The sequence below is a fragment of the Takifugu flavidus genome, chromosome 12 (genome assembly GCF_003711565.1).
Source record: "Takifugu flavidus isolate HTHZ2018 chromosome 12, ASM371156v2, whole genome shotgun sequence".
Classification (NCBI taxonomy): domain Eukaryota; kingdom Metazoa; phylum Chordata; class Actinopteri; order Tetraodontiformes; family Tetraodontidae; genus Takifugu; species Takifugu flavidus.
In genome coordinates, this window is record NC_079531.1 from 9,268,896 (window position 1) to 9,282,811 (window position 13,916).

At 41.8% G+C, this 13,916-nt stretch overlaps 1 protein-coding gene across 7 annotated transcripts in view; it reads left to right on the forward strand.

The window, feature by feature from the left end:
* The window catches only part of zgc:172282 (leucine-rich repeat and fibronectin type III domain-containing protein 1-like protein), a 118,322-nt gene that overhangs the window by 93,534 nt on the left and 10,872 nt on the right, over nucleotides 1-13,916 (forward strand). For 3 of the 7 annotated variants that reach the window (XM_057049838.1, XM_057049836.1, XM_057049837.1), the window contains 2 exons: nucleotides 3,636-9,872; nucleotides 11,031-11,976. In XM_057049838.1, the coding sequence (XP_056905818.1) occupies nucleotides 3,636-4,356 (721 nt within the window). In that variant the 3' untranslated portion in view covers nucleotides 4,357-9,872; nucleotides 11,031-11,976. Of the gene's footprint in view, nucleotides 1-3,635; nucleotides 9,873-10,576; nucleotides 11,977-13,916 lie in introns of all 7 variants that reach the window. The other 4 variants (XM_057049839.1, XM_057049843.1, XM_057049840.1 and 1 more) reach the window with 4 other exon arrangements.

A 13,916-nucleotide genomic window follows, 5' to 3' on the forward strand; every position in this document is an offset into this window, starting at 1 on the left:
CACACTCACATTAAGGTCGATTTAGGAGGACGCTGGAGGGCCTGCTGAACTCACGTGGACATAGGGACAATGTGCAAACTGTCCCATCACAAAATCTACACAGTTGTTCTTCAATCCACGACCCTCGTGTTCCGGGTTCTGGCAGTTCTGGCTGCCTTCACGTGAGGCCTCGGGCCACTTGTTCAGGAATTGAGCGGTTATATAAGAGAATATAACATATAAGGAGCACATGAGAATACTGAAAACATTGCTACTTTACAGACAGCTGCTGAATTGTATCTGAGCTCCAATGGTTGACAGAGAACATCTGGACGGTGCAGAAGCCTCTATCCATTTAGGTTTGATGGTAGGATCGTAAATGCAGCTAATTCATTATTTTTGATATTGTGCATAAAGACAATAATTGCTGAAAGAATAAAAAGAGTCTGAGAAGCATAATTAGGATTAGGATCAAACCACTGTGACAGATCGGGACAAGCGTGCACCACAGGAGTGAAAATATCACAGACCGGCTCAAAATATGTACAGCAGAACTCCTTCATTAGTGTTTCACTCTCATCATCCATCAGAGAAACAGGACCTCACACCACTACCTCTTCTTTTTCTAGAGTGCAGGAATCTTTTCATGAACATTTTCTTTCCATTGTGAAGAGAATAAAAATGCATAATGACATGAAAGTATTATTACTATTATTATTATTATTACTACTACTACAGATTCTATCCTTCCAATCTGACTGATATCAATGCTCTTATATGTCCTCACGACTCACTGCGCTGAACAAGGAATCTTCCCTCTGTCTCCATGACAATTTCATTACCATCAGTCACGACTTTTACATAACGCGCTATTGAGGCAGATGACTGAACCGCTAAGAACACCTTTACAACGCTCAAATTGTCATGAATCACAGGTCCTGCCTTCTCCGACTGCGTGGAGCTGTTGTAAGTCTGAACCAAAAGTTGCTTAAAATGGAAAGTGGTGTGTCAGACAGCAGAGCTATTGGATCAGGGGCCCACTTGTGCTGTGAGGATTTCACTCCTGGACAGGTCTGATTTCCCTGCAGCTTCTCCCCTCAGAAACTTTGATTGAGTTTCTTGTGCTGCACAGACGAGAGGCGCCAAAGAAAATATTGTTTTTTATTTCTATGTTCTGTTTTTAATACAATATTCTGTTTGTGTTTTCTGATTTTATCTCTAAGTTTGTCCTCTGAATTTATGATGCTGGTCCAACTCTTCCTTATATCACTCCACAGTTTCCCTTTAGAAACACATTGGGACTGCAGTTTTTACCAGCAAAGCGAGATCACATCAACACTGAGCGATCTGTCAAGTGTACGGTCTGATGGTGGTTCGATGCCATAGATGAGCTTGGCGCAGACAGCCAATCTACCCACTGCCCATTAGTTCTTTGACACACATACACTCATCGTCATATTGCTATCTCTGTGGGACTTAAGCAGATATAATACAGTATGACCATAACCATGCCAACTTACTCCCTAACCCTCACTAAACCCAGTTTGAAGTCTTCTACCTGTCCTCCCCCTTCTACTTCCTCTCAACCCAGCTGGCCATCAGCAGGAGGGTCTCCATTCATTAATTTAAACACAAACATACATACATATGTTCCCCATCATTTCTGTTTCACTCCCGCAATGCTGCAAAGCTTATTTGTCTCAATGTTGAGGTGTGACAATGTGGCATAGGTAGAGAAATGTGACTGAAGCAGAGTGAAAATATGATTAAGGCAACATAAGTCGATGTGTGGATGTTTGGCACAGGTAGTCTTGTTAGCATGAGCAACCAGAAATGCATAGCATTGCCTCTGGTTACCAAGTTCAGAGTATGCAGACCAAAAAATAAGTAAATGAAATACCTTGAGATTGCAGTTAAAATGGTGACAATCCAGAATGTCTGTCTTGGAAAATGACTATTTTTTCACATGTATGGGGTTGTGCATCACGTGAGGCTCTCGAGCCCAAACTCTGTGTGAAAATAAGAGTGATAATGTGATGTGCTGTGCTTTGGGCAACATTACATACAAATACTGCATATAGGATGACAGTGAAGGGGATGCTGCTGTGGCTTTCAAATAATAACACACAACAGAAAAGTGTGGAGTAAGACAGTCATTTAGAGTCCTGAGTGATAACGTTCTGGGTGGACGGGGGAGGGGTTGGCGCGTACGATTCAACGCTGCACCAGTTGCCGCGAGTCCCTCAGAGCGGATCCAGTGTGTCATTTTTGTATGGAATCATTTGACAGTTGACAACATAATAACCTGTGGGTATTCAGTTCTCTCTTCACAACACAATGAAGACTTCCATTATCCCAACGATTTTTTGAGGGAAGAAATTCAGGTGGATTGTTCAGGAGCTGACAGGAGTAATCGTAATTCACAAGTGCTTTTCATGTAACTGTATTAAATTGCATTGGTTTGCCTTTTTGAAACCCTGTTCTGGTTCAGTGGAATAAAGCCATTATGAGAGAATTGCAAGAAATAAATATGACAAATAATCATTGTTAAGCAGGTCAGCTGTCAAAGAATTACTGCTTGACCGTTTGAGGAGTGTTGATGAGGGGGAAAACTTATTTGGTTCTGAAGTCAGTGATTAAAAATGCAGCTAACATCTAACAAGCTGTAAGACATATCTGCATAGAAAATCACTTAAGGTGAAACACAGCAGGTAAAATCACTTTTTCATTCAATTTTGAACAATTTTGGCTGCATATCATGTCTCACAACAGATTTGCTGGTGTTAGTTTCCAACAACGTGACTTGTTGACTTCCACTGTGCCAAAGATTCTTCCTCAAAGCTATTGATGCTGTTTTTTTTCTTTTATTTTATGTGTTTTAGATGAGTTTTACTGCTGCGTTTATGAATTTGATCATACTTGGAATTTTACAGTATGAAATGTTTTCCACAAACTCTGGGCCAAAAATCTACACTTTGGTATTACTTACAAACATCTACCTTCACTCTTTCATCTTCACATAAAGGTTTTTTTGAAGGTTTACATAAGTCTTGTAATCATACTTTTTTCCCCTATGTGATTAAACACCAGTGTAAAAACCTTTGGGTTTCCTGAATGTCAACAACATTAAACCATCATTTTAAGTCTGACTGGAAATATTGACAAATTCATCCCCCTACATGAGCCTGGTCCTGCTCAAGGTTTCTTCCTGTTAAAAGGGAGTTTTTCCTTGCCACTGTTGCTTGTTAGGGTTCAGGCCCTGGCATTCTGTAAAGCATCTAGAAACAATTTTGATTGTAACAGATGCTATGTAAATAAAGATTGATTAATTGATTGATTAACACACTGAATAAGACAGACCCTTTATTATTATTATGTTTAATTTTTTTAATTACTTAGAACATAAAAAGTTGTCCAAAATCACCTGTGGAAGTTATTTTTCCCTCTTTAAAGGTGTTATAAAGAAACAAACCTTTTGGCTCTGTTGAGTCATGTAATTAGATCATATTCTGTATTTGGTGTCTGTAATTCTGTCTTTTTCAGACCAAAAGTTACACACTGCTACACAATGTAGTTAAAATGGTGGTCAGAGCAGTGTCGAGAGAAAGTCTCTACATTCCTCTTGCTAACTTTTTTGTCCGCTTTGTCTTTGGCAGAATGATTCCATCCAGCAGCAATGACTTCCTGGTTCGGGACCTCGCCGCCGGACGCAACTATGACCTTTGTGTTCTGGCTGTGTTTGATGATGTCATCACTTCACTGACCGCCACGCGTCCCCTGGGGTGTCTGTCGTTCACTACTGACACAGAATTCAGCCAGTGCCAGGCACTGCACAGCCACTTTCTGGGAGGCACCATGATCATCATCATCGGAGGGATTATTGTTGCATCTGTGCTGGTTTTTATCATTATCCTTATGATAAGATATAAAGTTTACAGTAACCAAGGGGCAGGACATGGAAAATCAGCCATCGCTGCAGCAGCGACAAGAACACAGAGTAATGGACAAGGGGGAAGTGTACAGGTCCAGGTCCTCCCGCGCTCTGCGTCCAAACTGCCCGAGAGCCTTGAAGAACAAGCAATAGCACCGTCTAGGGCCACCTCACCAAGCAGCTTGCTAAGAGACACAGTGGCATTGGTTGCAGAGGACAGCATGGGTCGGGGCAAAATGACAAGGACCGAATCCTCAGCCAATGAGGAGTTGCTCTCGCCCACCAAGTCCCGTTTCTCCTCCAGGGTCACCATTGAGATGAAAAGCAGGCCGCCATCTGTCGCCAAAGAGCCCAACTCCAGCAAGGACCTGGCAGGTATAGAGATGAGAGCGACAGAAAAGAAAGAAGTGGTAAAGAAAGATGAATTTAGGAGGTCAAAGGAATAAGATTGCAGCACAGAAATTGGGGGTAAGCGTGGTTATAATGTAGACTCTGCGTGTATGAAAAGAACCAAGACAATAATGGAGAGAACATCAAGGGAAGAAGGAAAAGAAGTTAATGGCACATTCTTCTGCAAGAGAGAGCTTTTTTTAAATTTCAGAATAAAAGCAACAAATTCACAAGTGCTTAACACTTTTCTTTTTGATTATGCCCAGATGTGGTCTGAAAATTTTCTATTGTGAATAACAGAGATTTTTTTGTTAGTGTTTTTCCAGTTGTCTTCACAGTGGGGAGAGGAGGGGGGGCCTCCAAAATTTGGAGGGAGAATAAGGGGGAAAAAAATGCAGAAATAACCAATTGGAATCAAAATATTTTTAAGTATTGTTATGAATATAATTTATAATAATATTACATCAAGTCTTATTTTTCATGCTAATCTATTGTCTGCTTGTCAACCCTGCCTGTTGATGCAGAAACAAATATGGTGATTTGCTCCATCGAGCTGCTCTGAGCCTCAAACTAGCATTTAGCTACCTAGTTTTTGGAAGGAAACAGGAAGAGGCATTACACATTGATTTTTCTCTTTGGGCACAGATTTATACTATTAAATAGTGAACAAAAGTAAGTATATTTATTTTTAAACATGGATCTTTCTGTACATATTTTCTGTGCTGTTTGAGGGACCTTGTATTGAAACCTTTGGAACCCCTGTTCTATAACACTTTATAACAACAGGCCAGATCATGAGTGCTGATACTCTGCTGCTTGTGTTTGACAGTAGTGAATCTGGTTATTTGGCCAGTGGATGTCTCAGACTCATCATGTAGTTTGAAGTCAGCAGAACTTGAAGTCAGCAGAAAACACAAGAGGTGCAAATTGAGCCTTTTAGCTTGGCCCTTAATCGCAGCACAACAATAATTATTCAGAACAGTCCTCACATGTGCTCCTAAAACAATTAGACCTCATTCATGCTGGGGCGGACTTCTAATAATGAGTGTTTAGAGTTAACATGCAAAATGTTCCCGTGACAACGCTTAATAATTAATGCTCTGGTGAAAGGTATTCCCAGATTTAAAAGAAATGATAAATGCAAAGATTGAAAAAGTTGTGTAATAAGTAAATGTAAAGTAAAGTAAACAAAGAAATCAATGCTTACATGCTCAGAAATATTTACACAAAATCACAAATGGAGTAAATAAATGGAAGCAGGAAATGCAAATGACTTTTCTAACATGAACAATGTACAGAGTTGTAATCACTGTCAAGTGTATTGAATAGAGTCACAGCAGGAGCATCATGTATTCAATTATGATGAGGGTTCTGAGGGAGTAAAGTGGATTCACGGGTGCAGATGTGCAGATGAAGGTTTTTCTATATCACTCTGCATTTTCTCTTCGACAAACAGAAAAAGAAAAGGAACCAAAAAGATAGTTAGTGGAAAAATACAGATGGTAATGTAGAGAAAAGAAGAGTTCAGAGGAAGAGTAAGAGTCCAGTTAGACCTGAAAAATGGAGAAACATAATGTATGGTTCAAATGTCGGGAATTTCTTCAGGATACAGAAACCACTGGCAGAACAATAGGAGGTTGTAGCCAGTGCTGCTTCTTCTACTGAGGGGAATATTTATTTCTCTCTTCTTTTTACAGGGCCACAGATTCTAATATTGACAGATTCATGGTCAAGGCCCAGATATTAAAAATGCACCAGGACGTGCGTCTAAATTTTATTTGTCTTTTTAATATGAGGAAATATTTTTGTTCCCAGTGTCAGAGTCTCTGAGGAATTCTCTAATCGGGAATTTAAGATGAAATCAAATATCAGCACAAAGATAAATCCCCACGTATGTCTAATTAATATCAGAGACCACATTAGTAGTCATGTGACCACATTCTTTTGTTAGCCAGACCACAATTTTGCCAGATGTGGAAGACCACCTGTTGAGTTTATGCAGCCCTTCACTGTCTCCCTTTTTTTAGGTATTTATGAATCATCTAAAAAGATAATTACTGCAGAATAGAAGGAAGGCCACATTTAAATGGAACTACAGACTATCGATTCTTCAAAACCGCAAAATAAAGTTTTGAATAGAGCAAGTCAAAGGTTGGGGACTTTTGCTGTATATATTACATCTACAGTTGTTTGCATACACCTCATTAAAAACTATATTTTCTAACCTGTGATGGATTTGTGAAGATTGAAGACTCTAAGGGTGGAGAGGAGAGACTTTTTTATGCAAAAATGAAAAGAGTTTAAAGTGACAGATTTGGCTCTATTGGGGTGTAATTACTGGTCAAATAGAAGAAACTGACAACAATAGATCAAATAAAATAATATGTATAAGTAAAAGCTTTGATTATGCAAATCATTGCAGTCTACCAACAACAGACTTGTGTGCCGGGGTCTCCAAGTTGCTGATCCTGCTTTAATTGACCAAAAACAGGCCTTTAAATTAACAGTGAGATGCTGAAGCTTCGGTTGTGCTCCTCATTTGCATAAATGCAGACACTCAGTGGCTGCTCACGCTGGCAGCAACACATTTGCTTTTTAAACAATGTTTGCAGAGCTGGATGACATCTGAGCTAACGCAGGTCCATCATGCCTCTCAGGACTTTCAGTGCTTAAGACATGTACCAGAAAGGAAATAAGTTAATTTAAAAAAAAAAACCCTGAACAAGAACATTTTCCTCCTGTTATTTCACATTCAAATTAAAGGTTGATGTATACGTCAACATCAGTCCATCATTATGAAGCTATGAACTATTAACAAAGTCTTTCGAAAAGGTCAATGACAGAGCTGACCCCTTGGATAACGTGAAAGGTCTCCAGAAGCTAATTAAGGTTCAGCAATTCTGATTCCTTTCTGCTCTGAACATAATGACAGCAAGTTTTGAACTTTGCTTGTCCTGAAACATCCCAGAAACTTGTAGGCACTGTTAGAATTATTAAAAATGGGATGCAAAACTTCAATTGTAAAGCTTGTACAGTTTCCTTTCTCTGTTCTTCTTGCACTCTGCTAGATGGATGTCTACATGAATTACATGAAGGAACTTGGAACCTGTAGCACTATAGGCTAAAGTCTTTTAAAAATCCTTGCCAAAGCACTGATCCACATGCCTGTCTGTAGACTTTAAAAAAGACAGCTTGGTGGCCTTGGACACTCCAGGTGATTTATGATTCCTGACAGCAGCAAAGACGACACGGGTCCGTGCCTTTAACAAAAACTAAAAGAGACTCGCTCAATAAAGGACAGGCCAAATATGAGAACAACCCTCAGAAGCTGTGATTTGCAGCACCCAAAATGATAAGTATGAAGATTGAGAACCATTTATTGGGCCTGAACATTCTATTTAGAGTCCTTTATGCCACCCTAAGTGTCAGCTCTAATAAATTGCTTTAGCTGCTTTCCCCAAAAAAGCTTTGAACAAAGGAAGCTGATCAGAACAAGTTTTACAGAGAGAGTTCAGGACAGCTAGTGTGCAAACACAGCATTATTTCGGTTGTGTCAAATTATCCTAATGTTACGTCATCAGCCCTTTAATCCAAGCTGCTAAAGTGATTTGAAAAAGTTCACAACCACTTCTTGAACCGTCCAATAATGCCACAACGGTAGAGAAATTTACAAGCACATCCTTTTTTTTGATGGGGTAGATTTTTCTCTATACTAATCCACTCCAGAGCACTTCCCCTTTAACACTAATCCACTCTGGAAACGGCGGTTTCATTAGAACGAATAAACGGAGAAGCAATTTCACATGAGTGGCTTAAACAGCTGAGTCCAAATACTTTATCAACGGCTAATATGGAATCATAATTGGCCTCTGGGAAAGGGTTGAAATGAGGTGTCATCGAGTTGCTCATCGACAGCAGTCAGAAGTGAGACAGAGGGTGTGGTGCGCTATGGATTTAGCCAGCAACTTTAGAAACTCCCACAGTGCTTGCATTGACATTTAGTAAACAATCAGAAAGTCTTGCGCTGTTACCAAGAAAGAGCAGCTAAATTGAGAATATTTGAATTCTTCACAACACGGACAAAAAAATACAAATGTAGGCTACAGCAGATCCCCCACGTGGCCTCATTAACAGCTCAGACCTGATCTCAGCCTCTAAAAGATGAACTGGTACAGTCAAAGGTCACGAACAAGAGTCCAGATTGCAACATATCTGACAAAGAATACTATGAATGTGCCAGCTGGCATGTCTAATCTCATTTCCCTTCTTTTGCTGTCAGTATTGTAAAGACATGAGACTGATGGTGAAAGGTTGAACCATCTTTAGCATGTGTAGAGGAACCAAAATCATTCAGATTAATCATTAATTGCTCATTTAATGGCATTGTTGATTCCCACACACTAAAACCCAGCAAATACTCAAAGTCAAATGTAATTAACAAATGTTGCTCATCATGAGTGTGCATATCTTTGACTAATAATGAGTCTTTTGATTGTGGACCAATGGCTGGTGGGATGCCACTTTTGTTAGGGGGGGGCAGCATTAATGTGGGGCCACAACAGCAACAAGCCGCACTGAGCAAAGACGGGAAGGTGTGTTCACAGCTGTGAGCAGAGCCAACATGTGGTGCAAAAGGTTGCAATTCGTAGAACCTCATGTGCTGCAAATATTCCCATGGTGTTAAATGACAATGAAGGATTTGTGTTAAATACTCGGAATACTCAGAAGAGTATTTGTGTGATTTTTGGTGAAGAATCTAGTTGAATTAAAAGATGGCAATTCTCAACATAATAATCTGCTGTCATCAAAACTAGTTGGGACATTCCTGATGGTACTAATAAGCGGTGTGGGGAAATTCTGTGTGTGTGTGTGTGTGTGTGTGTGTGTGTGTGTGTGTGTGTGATCCCCTCCTTTACTTACATTTCAGCTAAATGAAGTTTCACACATGTGTCCTGAGAGTGGTTGAAGACGAGATGTGTCCATGTTGGACCCTGTAACACAATCCCTGCATGACCGCGCATGCACTTGTGCTGGGTTATGTGTGAGCTTTAGCCGCCTCAAGCCGGCATGAACTCTCCCATAAGGCTCAACCAGATAGGAGAGGAGCAAGGACACAGGGGCTTGTGTATGTGTGTGTGTGTGTGTTTGTTCTCCCCGTGGCCCATCTGTGACCCTGCAGCCTGTCTGCCCTTTGTGTATTTGAATCTATCATCACTTCTTTCATGTTGTTCTGCATGCTTAGCCTCATTCTTCACTGTTGTCTGTCTTCCTGGATCCATCTCTCAGAAGACCTCCATCTCCTTCCCCCCTCTCTGCGATGTTTCCAAACTTCTCTCTGTCACGTACTGAATGAGACTCTTTGCTCCCTTCCTCTCAGTTTTTTGCTGATGTTTGTCTGTATCCATGTCAGTAATTTTCACACTCTCTTATTGTTTCTCTCACGTGTTTCTTTCCACCACTTGGACGCCTCCAGCACCTGATACCAGACAGCTTCCTAGTGTCGGATGGAGAAAATTTAGGATCTGAGGGTCTTGCGGCCTCACAAAGAGAGCGAGCCAACACTACAATCAGAGTAATGAAGAGCTCTAAAAAAACAAGCATTTTCTTGGCTGTTTTCCTATTTCCCTCCACCTCTCCTTACGTATATGTATATGACAATAGGCTAGTGTCAATCCCTTGCTACTTTTAGACTTTGTTTTAATTACGTTTCAGGTAAATACTATACTACTAATACTATACTAGAGGGATATGGACAACGAGGCCTCTGTCTCGACCTGGTGAATGAATGGCTTTTACAGATGACCTTTCAAGCGCATTCATCCATCGATTGTGGGCAGAGCAACCATGGAATCCTCTAGTTAGTTCATTAGATTGAATTTGGGGTTCAGTAATTTGCCAAAGGTTCGTTTCACATATAGAGGAGGGAAGCTGGGGATCAAGCCAGAGATTAGTGGTTTGAGATCCATCTGAGTAAAGGAAACGCTCGCTTCCTGGGTAGATTTCCCTACAGCTAGATACTCCTGCAGAAAGTGATAGAAGATATAGATTATTGATGTATATGTTTATGTCATTTGATGTCTCTTGGTAACTCTGTCTTCTCTGTTAGCCCATTATCTTTTGAAAATAAATCTGATTTTTAACTAACTCTCCAAAGATATATTTCTAGCACCCTTTTTGGGCAGAGTTCTTTTTCATGCCTGGTTTTCTACCCCACTCAGTGCATCATTGTCGTCCCCTAACACTTTCTCACTTTCTCGTTTCTCTGCACCGCCCAAGTGCGGACATCATCTACATGGTGTGCAGAGTGAAGGATTTGAAAGACAGCAGAGGGGCGGATAATGAGAGACAGTCTTTGAAGACAGGTGATGTTCAGTGACTGTGATTGACACCTATGGTTTAGATTTCAAAGGGAGCTTGCTTTGTCTCTGACACAATAAATGCTGTTACAATCTCTCTGACAGATGGGGTTGAAGAACTCCTGTAAATTGGGCACGTTACATACAACAGCTGTAAAAAATTCAACCAAGCCATATTCATCTACTTTGTTCTGTAATATTTCTATAAAACCCCTGTATCAGCCTAAGAAGCCCAACAAGTTCCCTTTTTACTTTCCCTTTTTTATCCTGTGCTCATTATCCAATCTCTGCTCACCCCTTCATGCCCCATTGCTTCTACTTTTAACAGATGCATGTTTTTACAGACTTCTTGTTCTTCATCTCCTATTTTCTAGAACCATAAAGATGTTGATTTGGGGAGGCAGATGAGAAGCTCACGTTTCACCACCACGGAGAAGCTGATGCTAATTACGAAGAGAAAAAAGGCCCTTAAACTCCTCTCAAATATCTACCAGCTTCTGCACCCATACCTATTTTTTTCCATGGATGTTGTGGGCTTATGGACCTGTGCTCTCCAGACTGGTAAAGATGGATTTTGTTCCTGGAAATCCATCAAAGTCTGAAATGTGTTGGCCAATGGTGGCGGATCCTCATCGAAATTTCAACTGTGAAATGTCTGACTGAACACAGTAAAAAGTGACATCAGGAAGTTCAAAACCAGGAGGCATATGGATTCATCTGATCAAACCAAGTGGACAAAGACCATTTTCAATAAAATGCATGGACAGAGAGGTGTTAAAAACAGAAAATGTATGATGTCTGGAAAATGTCACTTTCCCTGGATTTACGAAAGTCTATATTAGTCTGGACAGCACCTGGATGGGTCTGCTTTTAGATATGAACATTCATCTAAAACACAGTGAAACCCATTTTGGCTCATTATTTTTGCAACTTAACATAAGTGACTGAAAGTGGCTTTGCTTTATTAATCTGCATCACATTCCTGCTACACTTCCCTGAGCTGATCCCTGCTGGGCTGATCTTGGGCTGGACCTCACCCTTGAATTATTTTTTTTTGTCCAAGTGAAGTGAAGAAGTGGACATGCAGACAAACGTACAGCACTTTGCAGGACATTCCAGGCTCGGTTGACTACAGGAATAACTGTAGTCCTGGGGACTGAACTGTGAGATGACACAGCTCGCCAACCAAGCCATTTATCTCTTAACCTAGCCTGCATGTTTCACTACGGTGGCTCATGAGCTACAGCTCTTCACTGGATGGGACTAGCATGGACCTTACAGACCATTGCTCTTGCTTCTGTTTCAAGCCCAATTAAACCGGTAAGTAATCTGCTAATCATCCTGTGACCCTAACCATACTGTTTCAGATTTGTGACCTATGGAATCCCACAAGCACTAACCTCAACTGTTAACCAACACTGGGTCCCTCACAGCAGCTAAGGACACACGCTTTTCGTCACCTATCCACCATGAGCAGAGTGTAAGATAATGAGTCCACGTTGTAAAAGACCACCATGTAATTACTGTCTGCCAGACAACTAAAGGGCCACATTCCCTTATCGATCGGTTACAACATCCACTTCCTGTCAACAGGCATCACAGAATATGCGTATAACGGTCATGTGCTCATCTCTTTTTATGCCTTTTTTCATATTTTCCTCCTGTGGCCTGAGGAGCCTCATGGTTTTTGCCTGTAGGGGGGGAGCAGTAGACCCTATGTCACAGAGGTTGTTTTCTCAAGTTGCATGATTGGTTCAAGGATCACTTAGAGAGTATTCGAGATGATCGGAAGCAAACAGGAGTCGGGGGACTTTACATTTAGCCTTGATTATTGTTTAACACCATTTCCTGGAAGCCATTCTATCGGGCTGTAATCAGAAATCAGAGTCAAGAGTAGTTTGGGACCTCGAACAAAACTTGTAACTAAAGTTTCATGACTGTACCAAAGTGCGTACCTGTGAGTTGGTTTCTATTCCCATCTCATTTCCAAGGTGAAAAAAGAAGAGAAATGTGGAGGTATTCACCCTTCCACTCATTTATTCGGTTTCTCCTCACAGAGCTCCACAGTATAAAATTATGCAGCTTCATCTTCATTAAATGTTCAGCCAATCAAGTCAGTGTATATAAAAGCTTCCCTTGGCGAGTGTTTCAAATTGGGGGGAAAAGAAGCCATCATTATAAAGAGTGTGATGGAAGATTTCACACTGGCCTCTTAAGACTGTAGAATTATCTCAATGTTGGCATGATAACAGGGATTTATGCAATTGCTCCTTGAATGTGACAAACGACAGAGGCTAAGATAGCATGAAGGTTAAATTATGGATTCAACAGGCTCCCTGACCACAGTAAATCATTACATGGGTTTTAAAATGCTGCTATCCATCCATCCATCCTCTACTGCTTATCCGGGGTCGGGTCCTGGGGGCAGCAGCCTAAGTAGAGAAGCCCAGACTTCCTTCTCCCCAGCTACCTCTTCCAGCTCATCTGGAGGGATCCCCAGGCGTTCCCAGGCCAGTCGAGAGACATAGTCTCTCCAACGTGTCCTGGGTCTTCCGGGGGGTCTCCTACCGGAGTGACATGCCCTGAACACCTCACCAGGGAGGCGTCCAGGGGGCATCCTAACTAGATGCCCAAGCAACGTCATCTGGCTCCTCTCAACGCAGAGGAGCAGCGGCTCTACTCCGAGCTCCTCCCGGATGGCAGAGCTTCTCACCCTATCTCTAAGGGAGAGCCCAGCCACCCTACGGAGGAAGCTCATTTCGGCCGCTTGTACCCGTGATCTTGTTCTTTCAGTCATTACCCAAAGCTCATGACCATAGGTGAGGGTAGGAATGAAGATCGACGGGTAAACCGAGAGCTTCGCCTTTCGGCTCAGCTCTCTTTTCACCACTACGGACCGGTGCAGAGTCCGCATTAGTGCGGACGCCACACCGATCCGCCTGTCGAACTCCTGCTCCATTCTTCGCTGACTTGTGAACAAGACCCCGAGGTACATGAACTCCTCCACTTGGGGCAGGATCTCCTCCTTGACCCGGAGAAGGCACTCCACCTTTTTTCATCCCAGCCGCTTCACATGCGGTGGCGAACCGATCCAGTGATAGTTGGAGGTCACGGGCCGATGACGCCAACAGGACCACATCATCCGCAAAAAGCAGAGACACGATCCAGACGTCACCAAACCGGACCCCCTCAACAAAGCGCAGCCCTGGCGGAGACCAACCCTCACCGGAAACGAGTTCGACTTACTGCCAGCAATGTGG